The following is a 23525-nucleotide window of genomic DNA, read 5'->3' as shown; positions in this document are numbered from 1 at the left end:
ACCTCACTGCAGCCTCCTTTCAGGGAGCTGCAGAGGGCAATGAGGTCTCCCCTCAGCCTCCTCTTCTCCAGACTGAACCCCCCAGTTCCCTCAGCTGCTTCTCTCCAGACCTGCTCTCTGTCAAGTGACTCTCTGCTAAGCCTGCACCCCCTTACCATTTTGTGATTGTTTTTGGAACACTTTGCCACCTAAGCAAATTTAGTTTTCCCATTTAAACTACAAAACACACTTGAAACTATTTCTCCAGCTTTTAAAGGCATTGCTATTTTTTCCCCTCAGTATATTGTATTACCCAATCACTCCAACCAACATCTAGTGACAAGTAGTTATGACAGAATCACAGGATGCTTTGGGTTGGAAGGGACCTCCAAAGGTCATCCAGTCCAACCCCATCTCCAAATCAGCAGGGACATCCTCAACTGCATCAGGATGCCCAGGGCCCTGTTGAGCCTCACCTTGAGTATCTCCAGGGATGGAGCCTCAACCACCTCCCTGGGCAACCTGTTCAGTGTTCCAGCAGCCTCATGGTGCAGAACTTGTTCCTCACATCCAATCTCAATCTGCTCTGCTCTAGTTTGAAGCCATTGCCCCTGGTCCTGTCCCTGCAGGCCTCTGCAAACAGTCCCTCTGCTGCCTTCTTGTAGCCTCCTTCAGGTACTAAAAGGCCTCTATAAGGTCTCCCCAGAGCCTTCTCCTCTGCACAATGAAGAGCCCCAACTCTCCCAGCCTGTTTTCTTAGCAGAGGTGGCTCAAGCCCTCTGATCATGTTTCTGGTCCTCCTCTGGACCAGCTCCATCAGGTCCATGTCTTTCCTGTGCTGAAGGCCCCAGAGCAGGACGCAGTGCTCCAGGTGAGGTCTCCCCAGAGCAGAGCAGAGCAGAGCAGAGGGGCAGGATCCCCTCTCTCCATCTCTGGCCATGCTGCTCTGGATGCAGCCCTGGCTGACATTGGCCTTCTGGGCTGCAAGTGCCCATTGCTGGCTCCTGTCCAGCTTCTCATCCACCAGCATCCCCAAGTCCTTCCCTGCAGGGCTGCTCTCAGCCTCACCATCCCCAGCCTGTACTGCTGTCTAGGATAAGTTTCTGAAGAAGAAGCAGCAGCCAGTCCTCAGCCATGTGTTGCAAGGCATTGGGTTGGAGATATTACCCCATCCTTTGCTAAATGAACCTGATAACAAATGATACTTTGGGGTTCTGATATTAAAGTCCATTTTTTCCTGTCTGCACACACATTAATCATTCTGTGGCAGCACACATACATTATATATTGATTTTAGGACGCTGCAGGAAAATACTCCTGACCTAACAGCAACACAGGTTAATAAACTCAATTTAGGAGGGATGATTTTCCACTTGGAATGTTCTCTAAACACTGGCAGGAGAACACATAAGCCACCGTGTGACTCTCCCACTCACACAAACAGGAATTAGATGCACCACAAACTTCACATATTCTGCCAGGACAATGGAAATGGGAGGAGAGAGGGGGGAGGAACTCAACTGTGTCTATTTTCTCCTTCCCTTTTGTCTCTCCCCTCCTCAAAAGACCAGAGCAATGGCAGGAATGCCAATGAACAACCTGCTTAATGCAAATGTGTTCCCTCCAGCCAGCATTCCCAGCCTGAGCACTTACTGAGATTTGTGGCCCATTGTCTCCATTGCCGAAAAAGATGTGCCTGGAAGAGCAATAATTCCCATGCTCCTGGAAAACACAGATGGTCAAAAGCCTGGCTGTAGCCTGCTGCCTTCAATGGAGCCTGTATTTCAGCTCCTGTGCTTTCCAGGAGAGGAGGAATGCACTGCACCCAGCCACATGCTAATCTCAGCATGCCCCTTCAGCAGCCCCTCTGCCTCCATGGCCAGTGTCAATCATTTCCAAGGAGGCTGAAAGAAAAGAGCACCTCCATAATCAGCAATTCCTAAATAACTGGCTCCTGTGACAGTGTTCTAGGCAACATCAGAGCAAGCAATTGCCTGCTGCCCTGAACACTGACTGTCAGCAGGCACTGTGAAGGCTCTGTTTGATTTAGCATGGATCTTATCACCATACACACATTTAATCCTCTTCAGGACCCTACTAACCTTTTGGCATCAACCCTGCCAGCTCAAGCCTGCAAAAGAAAAACAAGAGACTGACTTCCTCATCTCTAGGGCAAGAGAAAGCTGCACATGAAGTCACTTTTCCCTGTCTCTGCAGCGTTGTGTGACTTTACTCTGCGGTCACAATCCTGTTGTGAGCCTTTTTGTCATGTGCCTGAGTCTCCTCTGATGCCACTCCACGGAGCAGAATTTAACACAATACTCTGTGGAAGCATTAGACAGCTCTAAACTCACACAATAGGACATGGTCATGCAATTAACTGTTTCACAAAGCTGCTTTCAGGCTTTTTGGGGGGCATCTCAAACATTTGCTGCGCAAATGTTTTCCCTGGTCACTTCTATTGTAGTAAGGAAGTAGAACAGAGGACTAGCTGACAACTCTTCCAAAGCAGTTACTTCCTGCACTACAGCCAGGAATCACAGAGTGTTAGGGGCTGGAAGGGACCTGGAACAGGCTGCCCAGAGAGGTTGTGGAGTCTCCTTCTCTGGAGACTTTCAAGACCCATCTGGATGTGTTCCTGTGTGACCTGTGCTGGATTCTCTGCTCCTGCTCTGGCAGGTGGCTTGGACTCAGTCTTCAGAGGTCCCTTCCAACCTCTAGCATCCTGTGATCTAGTGCAACCCCCCTGCCAGAGCAGGATCATCTACACCAGATCACACAGGAACACATCCAGGTGGTCTGGAATATCTCCAGAGAAGGAGACTCCACAACCCCCTGGGCAGCCTGTTCCAGTGTCGGGCAGCCTGTTCCAGTGTCTGTCACCCTGTGGCAGTTTGGGCTGGGTGCCCCCTGCCACTGCTGCATGAGATACACCTCTGGTGTCCTGGGTGCTCGCCCAATAGGGGTGGACACAGGAAATGGCGTATAAGTCCTGCACCCTATAAGGCCATCTGCAGAGTCATCCTCTTCCTCTTTCTTCCCTCTGCTCCCATGGGAGATGTCCTCTCTTATCGGGTAATGCCGGGGGAGTATCTCAGGCCTCTTAGGCCTGTCTAGGCCTAATGCCAGGAGGAGAATGGAGGGGGGGCAATCTCAGACCTGGCCAGCCTGAGACTTGTCTAGCAGTGGGAGGGGGAAGAAAGAGCCCTGGGGGGTTTGGGTTTACCCTCAGGTGGGAAGAAGGGAAGGGTTGGGAAGCCTTTGGGAATTCTGTGAGGGGTTTTGTACGCTTTGGGATACTCTTTGTCACTATGCTTTGTAGTTTGTAGTTCTCTGTAGCTTCACCAATTGCTTTTCCATTTAAACTTTCCATCACTCTCCAATCCGTTTGTGTGAGTCTCATTCTTTTGTCCCTTTTGGGACAAGAGAGGATCTGTGTCTGGCCCCAAACCAGCACACACCCTTACACTGAAAGCATTTTTCCTCATGTTTACATGGAAAATCCTCTCCTCTTACACAAGTTCCTCTTCACTTACCCAAGCCTAGACTAATTCTAGTGTCTGAGAGAGCCTACAGGAAAGCTGAGGAGAGGTTTTTTTACAAGGGCTTGTAGTGACAGGACCAGAGGGAATGGACTGAAGCTTGAAGAGGGCAGACTGGGGATGAGGAAGCAATTCTTTCCAGTGAAGGTGGGAAGACTCTGGAACAGGTTGCCCAGGAAGGTTGTGGATGACCCCTCCCTGGAGATGTTCAAGGCCAGGCTGGATGAGGCCTTGAGCAAGCTGGGCTGGTGGGAGGTGTCCCTGCCCATGGCCAGGGGGGGCTGGAACTGGATGACCTTTGAGGTTCCTTCCAACCCAAACCATTCTGTGAGTCTATGATCTCCAACCCTTGCCACCCTAGAGCTTTCACCTGACAGTGCTGCACTGACCTGTCCTGTTCAAACACAAAGGGACTGTGAATGATTACACAAACTGCTGGTGGTTTTAAGACACTCTCCCCTCAACCCCATTTCTGTACACCTAATCCAATCTGAACTCACAACCAACCCACAACTCTCTTACTGCTTTATTAGAATGACTCCTGGGAAGGAATGTGTGAACATGGCTCTTCAGGACAGGGTTTAATGGCTATGGTTAGGCTGGTGGTTGGACTTTAACATCTTAGAGGTCTTTCCCATGTCTGAAATGATTCTGAAACTGAAGCTTTTAGCAATGCAAGCAGGCAAAGGAGCACAGACACAGGATATCCTATTGTTAGAGCAAGAACTCAACATCTGTTACCCTCCAGTGAAGCAGCAGATCTTAAAGATGCTGCATATTTTGATAGCACAGCAGCTTCCCACCCCAACCCTGCTACAAAAATCACCCAGTCCCAGCCATCTGTGGAGACTTCATTAAATGATGGCAGCTCCTTTCCTCCTCCTTTGCTTGAAGATTACTCAGCATGGTTTGTCTGAGTGGCAGAGGTGTGAAGCATGTTGTAAAATACAATGTTGTTAATAAGGCACATTGTGTGAATCTTGCCAGTGAATACATTTGACTTCCTAATGACAAAATCTGCATGGAGAACACAAGAACAGCAATTACCTGAATTAAGAGTGGGCCAGATGCTTCTAGTCCTCCCCATAAAGATGAAACATAACTGTCACATACTTTTTTCTCCCTTGCTTAGGCAAAGCAGAGAGGAGAGAATGCAGCCTGGCCTAAAATCTGGGCAGGGGATAAGAAATCAGGGGAGAGAAGAGTGTTCAGAGAAAGGATCATGGAATGGTCTGGTTGGAAGGGACCTCCAAAGGTCATCCAGTCAAACCCCCCTGCAGTCAGCAGGGACATCCTCCACTAGATCAGGTTGCCCAGAGCCTTCTCAGGCCTTACCTGGCATATTTCCAGGGATGGGGCCCCAAACACCTCCCTGGGCAACCTGTTCAGTGTTCCATCACCCTCATAATAAAGAGCTTGTTCCTCACATCCAATCTCAATCTGCTCTGCTCTAGTTTGAAGCCATTGTCCCTGGTCCTGTCCCTGCAGGCCTTTGCAAACAGTCTCTCTCCATCCTTCCTGTGGTCCCCTTCAGGTACTGGCAGGCTGCTCTTAGGTCTCCTCTTCTCCAGGCTGAACACCCCCAGCTCCCTCAGCCTGGCCTCATGGCAGAGCTGCTCCAACCCCCTGAGCATTTTCGTGGCCCCCTCTGGACCCTCTCCATCAGGTCCATGTCCATCCTGTATTAAGGGCTCCAGAGCTGCACACAGCACTCCAGGTGAGATCTCCCCAGAGGAGAGAGGCAGAATCACCTCAGTAGATCTGCTGGCCAAGATGCTTTTGATGCATCCCAGGATTAGATCATGAAGAGAGGAAAACTTACCCAATGCCCTTGTTAGCTGAAGTAGCAAGAATGTGGACTACACAAGAAAGGAGAAATTTTAGTGGGTAAGGAGAATCCTGACTTTGGAAACATAGCCTTGGTTGCATAATTAACACTGAGCTCAAAAGGTAGCCCTCAGGCAAGACTAAGAACCAGAGGAAAAGGGGAGGATGTCACTGCAAGGCACACAGGGACAGATCTACCTCTATGCATACAACTAACATAGGAGCCTGCTGTGACCTCAGAGCTGTTCTGAACTGGTGACTGAACCTCAGGTCTCCTGAGGTCCCTTCCAAGCTCCATGATATGGGGAAGCTGTGCAGAGAGCTATGGAGAAAGAGAGAGGAAAATACTGCAGAAAAAGGAACAGAATTCCACCTGCCAAAACAAGCTTCTAAGAGGGAAAGTTAGAAACAAAACTGATCATGGCCTGGAGCACAGGGTTAGATTACACCAATTTTGAGGTTGCCATCATCTCCTCTCCATCCTGGATCTGAGCTCTGCCACACAACCCCAAACTGAAACCACTAAACAGAAACCACACACACAATGATTTCACAGGGAGTTTGGACTGGTAAAACAACAGATCACAGCATTCAGAAGCTGGCAAAAAAAGAAAAAAAACCAACCAAAAAAACCCAAAAAGTTTCTCTCTGAATTTATTTCAAACACAAAGTGTTTGTATAGTTAGCCTTTATGCACCACTGGCAGACTTTGGCAAGCCCAACAGCCTGCAAGGCCAGCCTGAAACACAATGGCACAAGACCATGGCCATGTGGATGGCAGAAGAACCTCCCAGGCTGATGTGATCAAACCTGCTCAAGCATTACAGATCAGTCCTGATGCTGAGCCAGAAAGCTCACTGCACCTACTGAACTCACTTCAGCTGAAACAGAGCAAGAGATCCTGACTTCTTAAGAAGCTTTTCTTAGCTTGGAGCAACTCTACACCCACAGCAGGACACAAGAATCCACATGAGCCTAGATTCACAGAATGCCAGGGGTTGGAAGGGACCTCCAGAGGTGATTGAGTCCAACCCTCCTGCAAAGCAGAACCACTTAGGGAGGTCACACAGGAACCTGCCCAGGAGGGTTTTGAAGATCTCTAGAGAAGGCGACTCCACAACCTCTCTGGGCAGCCTGCTTCAGGGCTCTGTCACCCTCACAGCAAAGAAGTTTTTCATCATGTTGAGGTGGAATTTCCTGTGACTGAGTTTACATCCATTGTCCCTTGTCCTGTCACTGAGTATCACTGCAAAGAGCCTGGCTCTGTCCTCCTGACAGCTGCCCTGCAGGTATTCGTAGACACTGATAAGGTTCCTCTCAGCCTTCTCTTCTCCAGGCTCAACAGCCCCAGGGCTTTCAGCCTTTCCTCCTCAGAGATGCTCCAGGCCCTTCACCATCTTTGTAGCCCTCTGTTGAACTCTCTCCAGTAGTTTCCTGTCCCTCTTGAACTTGAGAGCCCAGAACTGGATACAGTATTCCAGATTTAGCCTAACTAGGGCTGAGAAGAGAGGGAGGAGAACCTCCCCTTGACTTGCTGGACACACTTGTATAATGCACCCAAATGCATGAAGTGCTTCTCTTGCAAAAGCTTGATAAAAGCAATGAGACAGAAGCCAGTAAGATAACCCTGGTGAAACCACTGGACCATGACTGACAGCATAGCATAGAGGAACAGACAAGTCCAACATCTAGGAACAACTGTGTGATCCCCCTTTGCCAAACACTACCATTGACAGAGGTCCCAGGAATAAAGAAGTACTAAACCAGAGTAAGAAACCAGGAGCAGAGATGATGTACACCCTGAAACCACATCAGTCAGGGTACAACTTCCAAACCAGAAGGGAATGACACAGCTGAGTGTACAATTGCCATGCTCTGCAACATCACAAGTGATGATCCAAGCTCACAGCCTGACCAGCTGCAGCTCCAGGAAAAGGGGTAGAGGAATTTCATGACTAAGACTGGCTGAGAAGGGATGGATGTCTGGTGCCCAGCACCTTCAAAATGAAAGACAGTTGCTCTCCAACTGCAGAAGGTGTCCTAGAAAAACTTCTGATGAAGGGGACAGGCTGAGAGAGTTGGGGGTGTTCAGCCTGGAGAAAAGGGTCTCCAGGGAGACCTTAGAGCAGCCTTCCAGTACCTGAAGGGGACTACAAGAAAGCTGGGGAGGGAATTTTGACAAGGACTTGTAGTGATAGGATGAGGGGCAATGGCTTATGAGCTGGAAGAGGGGAGATTGAGACTGGAGATGAGGAAGAAATTCTTTCCAGTGAGGGTGGGGAGACACTGGAACAGGTCGCCCAGGGAGGTAGGTTGTGGATGCCTCTTCCCTGGAGGGCAGGCTGGATGAGGCCTTGAGCAGCCTGGGCTAGTGGAAGGTGTCCCTGCCAATGGCAGGGGGTTTGGAACTGGGTGATCTTTGAGATCCCTTCCAATCCAAACCATTCTAAGAATCTATGAAAGATAAAACCTTGTGTAGCTGCTCCAGTTAGGAGTGCAGCAGGTGTAGAAAGCCCTGCTCTGAGAAAGTTCAGCTCTTTCTTTAAAAAGTGACTAATAAAGAAAGAAGAGATGTTGAAACAAGAAGGTAATCCAGCCTCCCTCAATGGAAGTAGCTCAGAAACCCTCTGGAGGAAGCAAAAGAGATGAGCAGTGAAGAACTGACCTTTGATAAGGTATTTTAAAGGACAATAATAGGAAAATAGGCCAAGGTTAAACAAACAAATCCAAATTATAGTTAGGTTCTAGCAAGAAGAGATCAATCAATTATTCCAGGAGTGAAAGGGGAACAAGAAAGGGGATTCAAGGAAGATTTTCTCACTGCTGACAACCATAAATAACAAGAAAGGTAAGAGGGTTGTGGTGGGGATGTCAGCCCCTGGCTCAGCAGAGGGTCAGGCTCAGGATGTGCTGCAAGAAATGGCACAGGAAGACAGGAAAAAGAATTCTGCTAATGGAGTAGGTGAAGTAACAGCACCATTAAAATCAGAGACAGGACCTGCAACTAAAGGGCCAACTGAGAGAAAATCCAGCATCAATAGGAGAGTGCCAGGCAGCAGGGAAAGCTGCAGTAGCTGCAGTGAATCTGATCTACAGAAGCACTGAGAAAGCTGGGAGGAGGCTTTTCTAATGCCACAGAAAAACGAGCTGAGGGTGTGCAAAGTGTAGAATAATTTATTTGGTACTGCTGAAGATCATTCTAATAGTGAGGACAATGAGGAAAGCACTGTGGGATTTTAAGGGAAGACCTTAAGACAAGGCCTGGAGATTGCCTCATCATTTAAGGAACCTCAATCCTTGATCAATAGACTGCCTTAAAAAAAAAAAAAGTGCAGAGGCTCACAATTACTCTAAAACAAAATCAATAGCCATAACAAAAGAAGAGTAAGATCTGAGTATTGTGGTGAAAGAAAAGAGCTTGACAGGTTAAATAATTCCAGATACAAGCAAGGCTATCAATTACCAGAGCTCATGTGAACAAGCTATTCAAAGAAGATTAATGCAGAGAGAGCACTGTCATGATAAATTTATCAAGGAACTAGAAGAAAGAGAAGATCAGAAAAAACTTTTGCAGGCAACTCTATAGAGAGTGACAAAGACAGCTGGTACCTGACAACAGCCATTTAGAGACAGGAAATCACCTCACCAATTTCCCAGAGAAGTACTCAGAATCCAGGCCTGGCAAAGAAATCCTTCAAACAGAGCCCTGGAAAACCAACCTAACAGTAGATATAAATACCAGGGAGAAAGAACTTCTAGAGATGCAACCATCCAGCTGGAAAGGATGATGCCTGGAGATGAGGAGGATGCATGGCAGAATGGAAGAGAAATACTCAAAGGAGTGAATTAGTGAATTCATAGAACCATAGGAGGGGTTGGGTTGGAAGAGAGAGGCAGGCAGCCTGCAATGAGCAGTAAATCATTAAGGAGAACTAACAAATTGACCATTTAGAATTCAAAGGTTTACCACACCAAATCTGCTAGAACTGTGAACAACTAACTGTCTATGGATCTGTGGTAGCACACAACTCACAGAATGGTTTGGGTTGGAAGGGACCTTCAAGATCATCCAGTTCCAACCCCCCTGCCATGGGCAGGGACACCTCCCACCAGCCCAGCTTGCTCAAGGCCTCATCCAGCCTGGCCTTGAACACCTCCAGGGAGGAGGCATCCACAGCCTCCCTGGGCAACCTGTGCCAGGGTCCCCCCTGCAAAGAATTTCTTCCTCATCTCCAGTCTCAATCTCCCCTCTTCCAGCTCAAAGCCATTGCCCCTTGTCCTGTCACTCCCAGCCCTGGTTAAAAAGTCCCTTCCTGCCTTTCTTGCATGCCCCTTTTAGCTACTGGAAAGGGATGTGGAGAAAAACATCTCAGGAGTGGCTGATCACACCACTGACCCTGGAATCATGGACAGTTGCTAGCAATTAAGCTCATCATCTCAGAGAGAAGGGGCTTTAGAGGTCTCTCCATAATGAAGCCTTTCTTTGTTTTATTTTTAATGCCTTCAGTTTCACAACTGTCACCAAAGAGCAGACTGAGAGTGCAGCTAATCCAGCAATGTGACCTGGGCAGCTATTAGAGAAGGAAGAGCAACACCTCTGCAGAACCCTATAGATTACTCAGAGACATTTCCCCACACTCCCCCCTAAAATAGGGAGTTCCAGATAATTAACATTTTTATTTCCAGTGTACTTCTGTGACTGATGAGACTTACTCTAAGCTTTTATTATGCTACCAAGAACTAACCTCACTGTAAGAAACCACAGCAACTTCCAGCACTTCATCTGTCCTAATTAAAAATACTCTTCCTCCATTTGGTTTCCTTTTCAGTCTTATTAAACTTCCTCTGCAACTTCTACTATGATGAAAAAATTGAAAGACTTAATCCCATAGACACCTCCACCAGGTGCTGCTTCTGTGCCACCTTCCAGCTGGGGGGGTGCAATATCTCAAATTCTTGTTTTCAAAATGCAATAATCAGTTGATCAAAAATCTGAACAAAGCTCTCCTATGGGGACAGGCTGAAAGAGCAGGGGCTATGCAGTGTGAAGAGGAGAAGGCTCCAGGGAGACCTTAGAGCTGCATTTCAATAGCCGAAGGGGACCTACAGAAAGGCTGGGGAGCAGTTGTTTAGAAGGGCTTAGAGTGATAGGACAAGGGGCAATGGCTTGAGACTGGAGCAGGGGAGATTTAGGTTGGACCTAAGGGAAGGCAGGGGAGGGACTGTTCAGAAGGGCTTGGAGTGATAGCACAAGGGGCAATGGTTTGAAACTGGAGCAGGGGAGATTTCGGTTGGACATCAGGAGGAAGTTCTGCACAGTGAGAGTGAGGATATACCGGAAGAGGTTCTGCTTGAGGCCCTGTCCCTGAAGACATTCAAGGCCAAACTTAATGTGGCCCTGAGCAACCCGCTCTAGTTGGAGGTGACCCTGCTGAGTGCAGGGGGGTTGGCCAAGATGAGCTTCGAGGGTCCCTTCCAACCCACTGCAATCTGTGAACCTGTGTGAGACCTTTCCCTTTTATACTAACTAAAGCTGAATCATCTTACTGAAACCCAGAATAGGAAACACAGCTCTCACTTGTCTGACAGCTCAGGATTTAGTGAGCAATCCCTGTGAGCACTTGTCAAACAACAGCACAGGAGGGACTGCTGGGTGCTGACACGCAGAAGATAAATAAGGAAAAAAAATACAGATTTGAGGGAAAATATTAGCAAATGAGAAAGCTAACCCAAACAAAGTTCATCCAGCTTCCTCCTTCAGAGGTGTTGATGGATCACCAAAACACTCTCTGCTTTTGGATCTCATCACCCAGCAACAAATCACCTACTCTATGGCCAAGTGAGAGCAGAGGTTTGGCACCAAAGTTCCCTTTCACAGAACTGGTGCTTCCCCAGGGATTAATGGTGTTGCCTTCCAGATTTCCAAAGCCAAAGGTCAAGAGCTGAATGCATGTTACCAAAAGCTTTCCTTGCTTCTACCATTTACAGTAAGTCTGCTTTATGTGTGAAGAACATGAACAGAAGACAACTCCGTTAACCAGAAGCACAGAAGAGGCTTTCTTTGCTAATTAAAAGCCTTAACAACTTCAGCTGCAAATTGGTAAACTGATAAACTCCAATCCTTTTGGGTTTATAGTGACATGGACTATTGCACCTAAGACACAATGCCCTAATTGAGGAAACCTTCACCTAGTGAGTGACCACAAGATGTAAACACTTCTGCACTGGGTGTTTAGGACCTCAGAAATCATCTACTCCAATCTCCCCACCATGGGCAGGGACACCTCTCAACTAGCCCTGGTTGCTCAAGGCCTCATCCAACCTGGCCTTGAACACCTCCAGGGACAGGACAGCTACAGCCTCCCTGGGCAACCTGTTTCAGAGTCCCACCACCCTTGAACTGAAGAACTTCTTCAGATCCAGTCTAACCCTGCTCTCCCTCAGCTTCAAATCCTCTGTCCTGTCTCTAGACACCCTTAGGAAAAGTCCCTCTGCAGCCCCCTTTAGGCATTGGAAGGCAGCTCTAAGATCCCCCCAGAGTCTTCTCTTCTCCAGTTGAGAAGAGAACAACCCCAGCCCCCTCAGCCTGTCCTCATAGCAGAGCTGCTCCAGTCTTTGGATCATCTTTGTGGTCCTCCTCATGCTGTGCACTAGGACTCCACAGTCTCTCTCCATGGAGCTGCTTTGCAGCAGGACAATCTCTGGCCTGTTCTGGTGCAGTTCCTCCCCAGATGCAAGGCTCTCAGCTCTCATGGGTTTGGTTACTGCTGACAGGAACTGGCCAAGCTACAGTGGTTGAAGCCACCTTTCCCTTGTGGCTGGCATGGACACAAAGTGCAGTTTGGCCTGAGCCAACTGATGCTCTTTGCAAAGGAAAGATATTTTTCCATGGCCCAATGACCACTATCACTTCCTTTTACTGGGCAAGTGCTCTTAAGTACCCTCCTCTGAAGCATAAGCTATGCTCTTAGGGTTTTTTTTTTTTCCTTCCCCATTCCAAGGTACAGAAAGTTCTTTATTCACAAAGATTATTTTCCTCCCCTCTCTCTTAAAGGAAATACCCAAACCTGAGTGAAAAAATGTGCTGTTATTTCAAACCTGACTGCATCCCCAAGGAGCTGGTACATGAACACAGCCTGCTCTGCTCAGCCACAGAGCCAAGCTTCTCTCTCCTCCTTTGGGGATGGCTCAGACACACACAGAGTCCTGTCCAACACAAAATGCTCCTCAGCTGTAACCTTCCAGATCAGGCAGACCTTGAAAACAGGCAATAAGGTCTCCTTGCAGACCTTCTTGTGGCCTTCCAGGATCTGAAGGGGGCTACAAGAAAGCTGGGGAGGGACGTTGTAGGGTGTCAGGGAGTGATAGGACTGGGGGGCATGGAGCAAAACTAGAAGTGGGGAGATTCAGATTGGATGTTAGGAAGAAAATCTTCCCCAGGAGGGTGGTGAGAGATTGGCACAGGTTGCCCAGGGAGGTGGTGGAAGCCTCTTCCCTGGAGGTTTTTGCAGCCAGGCTGGATGTGGCTCTGAGCAACCTGCTGTGGTGTGAGGGGGGCAGAGGGGTTGGAACTGGCTGATCCTTGAGGTCCCTTCCAACCCTGACAATTCTATGATTCTATGATCTCCTGGCTTGTAATCTGAATTCCTCCAAGCCCCATGACATGAAGCAGCACAGGAGCTGCTCATCCTGTAACACCAGTGGCAGTGACAGAGGCAGCTCTTCTAGCCAGCATTCTGGAAGCCCAAAGCTAGATACATTCCAGATGCAAATAACCCTTAAAAAAGGCAATTCAGTCAGCTAAAATTGGGACCAATTTCTCAAGGGAAGTTTGTTGGATTGATATCAAGTAAATTACATTGGTCAAGCACAACTCCAGGGCTCAACACCCTCATTTATCCTGTGCAATGCCATGCAGCAGGTTAAAGAACACAGCTCACAGCTTTCCTTCTCTGGGCTTAAGTCTCCTGCTCCCTCAGGAAGCAACATCAAGGAGCATTTCTTTCACCACACTACCCCATCCCATTTCCCAGCCTTCAAGTTCATGCTGTACATGGCTGGAGACAAGCCAGCGGAAGGATTTAAATCCATTATGTGCTCATGTCATGTGGATACCAAATACAAAGGGACAGGGGATTGCATAGTCAACATATTCTGACATATTCTGACATTCAACCTTCAGGTACTGGATTTCACAGACAAAAATGTTACTGCAAGGGTTTAAAGGAAGTTCTGAAGAGCTCAAGACAAATCACATTAGTGAGGCTGCAGCAATCCCTCTACCATGCCACAGCAGCTGGATACAAAGCCAGAGGCTTCAGCAGTCAGGTAGAGTCCAAGTGATGTGATGAGCTGAACTGACAGGAGGAGGAGGATTTATTCATAGAATCCTAGAATGCTAGGGGGGTTGGAATGGAGGTCCAGAGTCCAATGCCCCCTACAAAGCAGGATCACCCAGGGCAGGTCACACAGGAACACATCCAGATGAGTCTTGAAAGTCTCCAGAGAAGGAGGCTCTACAACCTCTCTAGGCAGCCTATTCCAGGGCTCCAGCACCCCCACAGCAAAAAAATTTCTCCTCATGTTGAGGTGGAATTTCCTGTGATTGAGTTTACATCCACTGCCCCTTGCCCTATCACTGGATATCAGTGAAGAGCCTAGCTCCATCCTCCTGCCAGCCACCCCTCAGGTATTTGTAGACATTGATAAGGTCCCCTCTTAGCCTTCCCTTCACCACAGTAAACAGCCCCAGGTCTCTCAGTGCCTGCTCCAGTCCCCTCATCATCCTTGCAGCCTCCATTGAACTCTTCCCAGTAGTTGCCTGTCCCTTTTGAACTGGGGAGCCCAGAACAGGTTGCTCTATAATTCAATTCTCTTAGATGTTGCTACTACCTGGTAGGAAAACCTCTTCCCAGAAGTCATTGGCCTGTAATTTTTCTAAAAGTAATTACAAAATGAAGCTTTGAAAAAAAAAAAAATCTATGAATACATAAATGAGAAATAATAAAGAGATTGTTAAATTGAGATGGGAGAGGGGAAAAGAAGGTTGTGATTTATCAGACTTAAATTGAGATGGGAGAGGGAAAAAGAAGGCTGTCATTTATCACCAAGTGCTTCTTGAATGGATGCAGCTGAAGGGCCAACCTGAAGTTCCTCCCGTCAAGGCAACAATGCAGCTACCTCAGCACCCCCCAGCCAATCACACAGAGAGCTGCAAGCCAAATATTATGAAATGCAAAGATCAGAGAAAGAAAAAATAGATGGAGTCACTTGGGGGAACAAAAAAAAAAAAAAAAAAGACAAGAAGAGGTGAAATCAACGATTCAGTGAAGAGTCTTCAAATGGGTATCTAGAACTGAGAGCTCCATGTGAAGAAACTCAGTGTCACTGTCACTGACCTTTTAGATCTTCACAGAAACACAGAACAGCAGGGATTGGAAGGGATCCCCTTGCCAGAGCACCTAGGGCAGGTCACACAGGAATGCATCCAGATGGGGCTTGAAAGTCTCCAGAGAAGGAGACTCCACAACCTCTCTGTTCTCTCAATAAAAGCTTTCCCTTAGTAGTTAAACAGTGAGCAGGCAAAAACACTCTTTGCAATATTTTTCAGCCAGCATCATTATGCTGTTGACTAAAATACTTACAAATTTATGTTTCCAGGATGAATTCCAGACACAGCTCCCCAAAATCCTGTCAAACTTTTTTTTTCCCCCACTCCATAGCAAGAGCTATTCCAACCCTTCACCCTTCCTCAGATCACACTGCCACTTAAGTATCAAAGACACATTTGCATTTCAAAAGCAAATTAAAAACCTATACTGCAGCAGGGCACTGATGAAGAAATGTTGTGGCTTTACATAAATTCAAATCATAGAATCACAGAATTGTCAGGGTTGGAAGGGACCTCAAGGCTCAGCCAGTTCCAACCCCCCTGCCATGGGCAGGGACACCTCACACCACAGCAGGTTGCTCACAGCCACATCCAGCCTGGCTGCAAAAACCTCCAGGGATGAGGCTTCCATCACCTCCCTGGGCAACCTCTTCCAGTCTCTCACCACCCTCATGGGGAAGAATTTCTTCCTAACATCCAATCTGAATCTCCCCATTTCTAGCTTTGCTCCATCCCCCCCAGTCCTGTCACTCCCTGACACCCTCAAAAGTCCCTCCCCAGCTTTCTTGGAGCCCCCTTCTGATACTGGAAGGCCACAAGAAGGTCTCCTGGGAGCCTTCTCTTCTCCAGACTGCACAACCCCAACTCTCTCAGTCCGTCCTCATAGCAGAGGAGCTCCAGCCCTCTGCTCATCCTTCTCTGGACAGCTCCTTTGGCTTCCCCCAGCTCAAACCTATCACAGTAAGAGCAAACACCTACACATCACATGGACTATGTGACCACCACCACACCATCTCCTTCCACTCCCTTGATGTTTGCCTGGGCATACTCTGGTTTCAAAGCAAGCAAGCAAGCAAAAACCACTTTGAAAAATAAAGAGCGTGGCAACATGCTGAAGTTGGCACAGCAAGAGGAGTCAAAGAAGGAAGGAAGACTGGCAGTGGTGTTATAAGACAAGAGGAAATGGCTTCAAATTGCACCAGGAGAGGTTCAGGTTGGATATTAGAGGAAAATTCTTCCCTGAAAGGATTCTCAAACACAGGAAAAAGGGTCCCAAGGGAGGTGGTTGAATCCCCATCCCTGGAGGTGTTTCAGAGAGGCAGAGATGTGGTGCTGAGGGCCATGGCTTAGCCGCAGCCTTGGCAGACATAGAGAATGGTTGGCCTCCATGACCTGAAAGGGCTTTTCCAGCCCAAATGATTTTGTGATTCTCTGACAATCTCCATCTTCATTTGCTACAAGGAACCAAAAGTTGGAAGCAGGCACTTCCTGGGGCACCCTGCAATGAGCAGTAGATCATTAAGGAGAACTAACACATTTACAACTTAGAATTCAAACATTTACTACACCAATCTGGTAGAAGAGTGAACAACTTACTGTGGAAGTGTGGTAGCACGCAACTCACAGAATGGGTTGGGTTGGAAGGGATCTTCACAATCATCCAGTTCCAACCCCCCTGTGCCATGGACAGGGACACCTCCCACCAGCCCAGCTTGCTCAAGGCCTCATCCAGCCTGGCCTTCAACACCTCCAGGCAAGGTACAGCCACAACCTCCCTGGGCAACCTGTGCCAGTGTCTCCCCACCCTCCCTGGCAAGAATTTCTTCCTCATCTCCAGTTTCAATCTCCCCCCTTCTAGCTCAAAGCCATTGCTCCTTGTCCTGTCACTCCCAGCCCTTGTCAAAAGTCCTTCCCCAGCTCTCCTGGAGCCTCTTCAGATACTGGAAGCCTGCTCTAAGGTCTCCCTGGAGCTTTCTCCAGGTTGAACAGCCCCAACCCTCTCAGCCTGTCCCATAGGGATGGTTCCAGAGTGATCCATGGATTTAAGCTATTCTTCATCATGCAATACTAGATCATAACCTCTGATTTAGTTTTTAATATCACATGACAAACTCTATTAAAGAAGGAAAAGATCTGGAGGCCTCTCTGCTGCTACAGAAACCTCAGCTCTCACACCCAAGGAGTAAAGGCTCCTCCATCCATTATCACCTCTAGAAAAGGTTCTTTAAAAGCACATTGTCAAAGGCACTCCAAACTCAACCAGCCCCTGCCATCATCAATTCTCCCCTGCCTCGATACCTTTATAGCACAGTGTCAAAAACATAAATTGAAGCAAGAAGCCCAGGAAGTGGGTCTGTAGCATGAGGTGTTCAGTCACTGTCTGCACAGCCCACGCACAGGTACCCAGACTGTGTCACTGGGTTTGATTTTTTCCTCATGCAATGCTTGACTAAGCCCCTCTGTCACCTTGCAACACCTTCTGTTAGCACTATTTGTCAGCCTGAGACAAGAGAACAGCTCCAGAGCCTGATGCTCAAAACTCTGAGATCCATCAAACTGTGAGGTATCAAAAATACTTTAAATAATTTCAGAGATTTCATCCAATTCATCAGCCTTAAGCCAGACCTTTCCACTACCCTCACCACAGGTCAATTGCTCAGCATCAGCTCACAGCTGTTAGAGCAGCTGCAAGGCTGTAAACTCAAACCCTCCATTCACAGATCCATAGAACTGTGGAGGCTGGAGAAGAGCTTTAAGATCATTGAGTCCAACCATTAACCCAAGACTAAAAAGTCCACCACTGACCCTTGTCCTCCAAGTGCTATACCTACACGTCTCTAAAATCCCTCCAGGGATGGAGACTCCACTAGTGACAAGAGGCCATGGTAGGAAGCTGTGCCAGGGGAGGTTTAGGTTGGATATTAGGAAGCACTTCCTCACAGCAAGGCTGATCAGGCACTGGGATAGACTGCCCAGGGAGGTGATGGACTTGCCATCACTGGAGGTCTTTAAGAAAAGATGTGGCACTTGGTGGCAGGGTCTAGCTGATGTGGTGGTGTTAGGTCATAGGCTGGGCTTGATGATCTCAGAGGTCTTTTCCAGCTTCAATAATTCTGTGATTCTGTCCTGAGCAATCTGCTCCAGGACTTGACATCCAGTTGTTCCTTGTGTCCAACCTAAACCCCACCCCAGTGCAACCTGAGGCCATTTCCTCTTGTCCTAATGCTTATCACTAGAAAGAAAAGACCAACCCCACCTCACTGAAACCTCCTTTCAGGGAGCAGTAGAGAGCCAGAAGGTCTCCCTTCAGCCTCCTTCTCCCTAGATGAAAAAACCCCAGTTCCCTCAGCTGCTCCTCACTGTTCTCCAGACCCTTCAGCAGCTTGGTTGCCCTTCTCTGGACACACTCCAACACCTCAATGTCCTTCTGGAGCTGAGGGGCCCAAAACTGAACCCAGTTCTCAAGATGTGGCCTCTCCACTATGGGATAATCCCTGCCCTGGTGCCCTGCTGGCCACACCATTGCTGATCCAGGCCAGGATGCTGGTGACCTTCTTGGCCATCTGGGCACACTGCTGCCTCATGTTCAGCTGGCTGCTGACCAATACCCAGCGCTCCTTTTCCACTGGGAAGCTTTTCAGCCCCTCTGCCCCAAGCCTGGAGCGCTCATGAGGTTGTTGTGACCCAAGTGCAGGACCCAGCACTTGGCCTTGTTGAACCTCACCCCACTGACCCTGACCCACTGATCCACTCATAGATGTGACAGGACACAGCATGGTTTTATTACATTTTCTTTCCCTGGCCTACATTACTCCCCAGAATTTGTCATTTTCAGGCAATGAAGTTAATCAGTGAGCAAGAAGCAGTTCAAGCAGACAAGCTGTGCTTCAGACTACTCTCTTTGAAAGAGCTGAGGTGCATCCCACTACAACATTCACATGCACCAGAAGAATTCACCACAGCACTGCTCAATTAAGGAGGGAATTAGCTGCCTCCCACTGTTATCTTGAGGCCAAGGGCAGACCTTACCTTGCTAACTATCCCCACATTTATTGCAGCCTAAAAGCTTCCAATTAAAAGAGAGAGGGAGGAAAGAAATATTAAAAACCACTGAGAAAACTAAGGGATCCAAATGAGGTCAATACAAGCAAGAGAGTTAAAACACAATTTAAATATTCCAGTTCTAATTCCAAAGCCTTCAGCAACCTCAGCCACCCTTCCCCCCCACCTAAACAGCTCAGCTCTACACAGACCTCCAGCTCTTGGCACTTCATGGAGTTAGGAAGTAGGTTTTCAAACACCAACACTTGACAGATCTCCTGGAGCAGCAGAGCTGCTTGTGCACACCACAGCCAGAGAATGCACTTGGGCAGGTTTCACAGAATCACAGACTGGTAGGGCTAGGAAGGGACCTCCAGAGATCACTTCCAACCCTTCTGCCAAAGCAGGATCCCTCAGGCAGCTCACACAGGAACACATCCAGATGGGGCTTGAAAGTCTCCACAGAAGGAGCAGCCTGCTCCAGGGCTCCAGCACCCTCACACCAAAGAAGTTTTCCCTCATGCTGAGGTGGAACTTCCCAGATTCCAGTCTGTGTCCATCTCCCCTTCTCCTATCAGTGGGCATCACTGAACAGAGCCTGGACCCTTCTCCTTGACACCCATCCCTCAGATATTTATACACATTGATCAGATCACCTCTCAGCCTGCTCTTCTCCAGACTAAACAAGCCCATGTCCCTCAGCCTGTCTTCATCAGACAATGTCCCAGTCCCTTCATCCTCCTCCCAACCTCCACTGGACTCTGTCTAGTACATCCCTGTTCTTCTTGAACTGGGGAGCCCAGAATTAGACACAATCCTCCACATGTGGACTCACCAGGGCAGAGCAGAGGGGCAAGACCTCCCCTGACCTGCTGGCCACACTCTTCTTAATGAACCCCAGGATGCCAGTGGCCTTCTTGGCCACAAGGACACATTGCTGTCCCATGGAGAACTTACTGTCCACCAGGACTCCGAGGTCCTTCTCCATGGAGCTGCTTTCCAGCAGGTCACCCCTCACCTGTACTGGTCAGGGCCTTGTTCCCAGGTGCAAGACTCTACACTTGCTCTTGTTGAACCTCAGCAGGTTCTCCTTTGCCTGGCTAACTGAAGGTTTGCTAACTGAACACAATGGCAGGAGCCAACACAGAGCATTGCTCTAGATTCAAAGAGAGAACTCACAGATTTTATTAGCATGGAATGGCTCAATAACTGGGGATCCATGGGAAGGGATCTGTAGTTGGGGCTGTTCAACCTGGAGAAGAGAAGGCTCCAGGGAGACCATAGAGCAGCCTTCCAGCACTGGAGGAGCTCCAGGAGAGCTGGGGAGGGACATTTAACAAGGGATTGCAGTGACAGGACAAGGGTGATGGCTTTGAGCTGGAAGAGAGGAGATTGAGACTGGAGATGAGGAAGAAGTTCTTGCCAGTGAGGGTGGGGAGACACTGGAACAGGTTGCCCAGGGAGGTTGTTGATGCCCCCTGCCCAGAGGTGTTCCAAGCCAAGATGTATGAGGCCTTGAGCAACTTGGGCTGGTGCCCATAAGAGGGGGCTTGGAACTGGCTGACCTTGAAGGTCCCTTCCAACCTAAAGCATTCTATGAATCACCTTCTAATACATGTTAGCCAGCATGGGACCAAGGGACAACTCTCTGTGTAGTAACTCCTGTATGGGTTGGGGTTAAACTGCATTTGTTCAGTTTTCTGCCAAAGACTTGAACCCAAAATTCACCAGAACTGCATTGCTTGGGGTATTTTTAATACCAAAAGGCTCTTTAAGATTTTATCATTATAAAAACTCCTCCTCCACTGATCCAGGAACATTGAATGGGAGATTTTGGAGCCCTTTTGTAGTGCCTTCATTTTTAACCCCACTAACCTCACCTAATGAACACATAGAGCAGAATGATAAGGGAAGCAAGGAGCTGAGTGATCTCATGTGGAAAGCAGCAGAATTAATCAGTGCAAGGAGGTGGTAATTGCCTGAGCTAAGTGTGTGAAAACTGCTTTTATTGTCCTCATTGCCAACAAACTCAGAAACCTATTTGTCATTCAGAGACTCTGAAAGTCAACCCTTTAAGGTATAAAACCTCAATATTTTATTGGTAGGTTTTGGTTGTTTTTTTTTTTTTTCCATTCCTGACATTTCTGATGTTTCACAACAATGCTACAAGCTAACTTAATGGAAACAACATCAGAATAGAAATGACAGTAAGCAGCAGCTCTGGGAGATGCTGCAGCACCAGTCTGGAAGAGTTCATTACCTCCAGACATTTATTAAGCAAAGCTAAGGGGGGAAAAAAAAAAAAAAACAAAAGGCAAAACACAAAGCAACTGTTTGAAAAAGGCTGGCAAACATCATTAGAGAAACAAAAGGAAATTGCTTCACAGGCTTTGTTCCTACTCACACTGCCTTAGTTTACCTTTTGTTTTTCTCCCCTGGTTGGTTTTTGAAGCCTCACTTTAAGCAATTCTCAGTCCCTGCCAGCTATACTGTTTACAAGACACACAGCCTGACACTCCCAAGCCCTGGGACCTAAAAGACCTTCTGGAAACAAATCACTTTCCCCACTCAGATTCTTTATTTTTATGTGCAAACTTCCTTTTCTTACTGCTTTCCACCCCCTAAATAAAAGCCATTCCCAAGTCATGTCTGAAGGTTACTCAAAACACCAAAGGTGAGGTTGTGACCTGGGTTTTGTTAAGGACTTTGAGTAAGCTTTAAGCACTTGGTTGGTATTTGCTTTGCAAACACCTAGGGCAGGTCACACAGGAACTCATTCAGACAGGGCTTGGAAGAGTCACAGAATCGACCAGGTTGGAAGAGAACTCCAAGATCATGAAGTCCAACCCAATCAACCAAGCCCATCAACTCACCCAGACCATGGCAGTAAGTGCCTCATCCAGGCTTTGCTTAAACACCTCCAGGGATATCGACCCCACCACCTCCCTGGGCAGCCCATCCCAATGGCAAATCTCTCTGTGAGGAACTTCTTTCCAAGATCAAGCCTAAAGCCTGCACAGCTTGAGACTGTGTCCTCCTGTTCTGGTGCTGGTCACCTGGGAGCAGAGCCCAACCCCCACCTGGCTACAACCTCCCTTCAGGTAGTTGTAGAGAGCAATGAGGTCTCCCCTGAGCCTCCTCTTCTCCAGGCTCCCTCAGCCTCTCCTCATAGGGCTTGTGCTTTGTTGTCCTTCTCTGGACTCCAGAGAAGGAGACTCCACAACCAGCCTGCTCCAGGGCTCTACCATCCTCAAAGCAAAGAAGTTTCTCCTCATACTGAGGATGGAACCTCCTTTATTCCAGCTTGTCTCCTTTCTTGGGAGAACTGCCTTCTCCCATTTGCAAGGGCAAGCACCACTTAAGGTTATCTGTTTGCCACACCTCGAGGCTTACCTGCTACTGTCAGCTTGGCTGTGCGGCTGACAATGGTCCCCAGGCTGTCCACCGTCGCCACGCACTGGTAATAGCCCTCGTCGGGTTTGTTGTGCTTGGAGTGCACCACGCTGCTGATGAACAAAGAGCCATCCGGCAGCAACTGCCGACGGTCATCCGACACCAAGCTCAGGAACGTCCCATCCTTCTTCCACTCAATCCTGGGAGCGGTCTCACACTGAGCTGAACAATTCAGCACCACAGAAGCTCCCCGAACTGACAGAACGTCCGACGGCTCCACCAGGAAGTAAAAAGGAGTGAAGGTTCTCACAAGGGATCCTGCGAAAGAAAAAGCACATCAGCAGTGCTGGGTTAGCCTTTTGCGTGTTTGAAAGCTGAAAAGCAACTTCAGTTTGGGATGTCAGCTGGTGACAAACTCCCCAGGAGCCAGCAGTGGTCCCTGGCAGCCCAGCAGGCAGCTCTGTGCTGAGCTGCATCCAGAGCAGGGAGAGCAGCAGCACAGGGAGGGGATTCTGCCCCTCTGCTCTGCTCTGCTCAGACCCCACCTGCAGCACTGCCTCCAGTTCTGGTGTCCCCAGCACAAGAAGGACCTGGAGGTGCTGGAGAGGGTCCAGGAGGGGCCATGAAGATGACCAGAGGGCTGGAGAACCTCCCCTGTGGTGGGCACAGGCTGGGAGAGTTGGGGTTGTTCAGCCTGGAGAAGAGAAGGTTCCATGGAGACCTCAGAGCAGGCTTCCAGTACCTGAAGGTCAGAGTGAAACCTGACTACAGGAGAGCTGGGGAAGGACTTTTAACAAGGGCTTGGAGTGACAGGATGAGAAACAATGGCTTTGAGCTGGGAGAGGGGAGATTGAGACTGGAAATTCAGAAGAAATTCTTTGTGGTGAGGGTGGGGAGACACTGGAACAGGTTGCCCAAGAAAGCTGTGGCTGCCTCCTCCCTGGAGGTGTTCAAGGCCAGTTTGGATGAGGCCTTGAGCAAGCTGGGCTGGTGGGAGGTGTCCCTGCCCATGGCAGGGGGCTGGAACTGGATGACCTTTGAGGTCCCTTCCAACCCAAACCATTCTGTGAATCTTTCAGAACACTGCAAGGTGTCCCAGAGCTGCCACCTCTCACAGTGCCACCTCCCTGAACATATTAGCAACATCTTGGTCTGCAGGACTCACTTTGACTATTTGACACCAATGGACTCTGCAGCTCAAAGAAGCTTCCATCCCCTACACACATTTGCCTGCTCATGTGGCAGTCAATATGGTTACCCGTCCTGAGCAAGCCCTTGCAGACAGAAGCCTGCCTCATCAAAACTCCTGCAGACTGACACAGGAGCTGGAACATCACATTGTGAAGCACATG

At 48.5% G+C, this 23525-nt stretch overlaps 1 protein-coding gene across 1 annotated transcript in view; it reads right to left on the bottom strand.

Annotated features, from left to right (window-relative positions):
• The window catches only part of NEO1 (neogenin 1), a 303704-nt gene that overhangs the window by 187724 nt on the left and 92455 nt on the right, over positions 1-23525 (bottom strand). The window contains exon 2 of the mRNA XM_054387898.1: positions 22174-22491. Within this exon, the coding sequence (XP_054243873.1) occupies positions 22174-22491 (318 nt within the window). The remainder of the gene's footprint in view (positions 1-22173; positions 22492-23525) is intronic.

Source organism: Indicator indicator, chromosome 16 (genome assembly GCF_027791375.1).
Source record: "Indicator indicator isolate 239-I01 chromosome 16, UM_Iind_1.1, whole genome shotgun sequence".
NCBI classification, from domain to species: Eukaryota; Metazoa; Chordata; class Aves; order Piciformes; family Indicatoridae; genus Indicator; species Indicator indicator.
The sequence above is the reverse complement of the archived record's forward strand: the minus strand, read 5'-3'. Positions and strand labels throughout refer to the sequence as shown.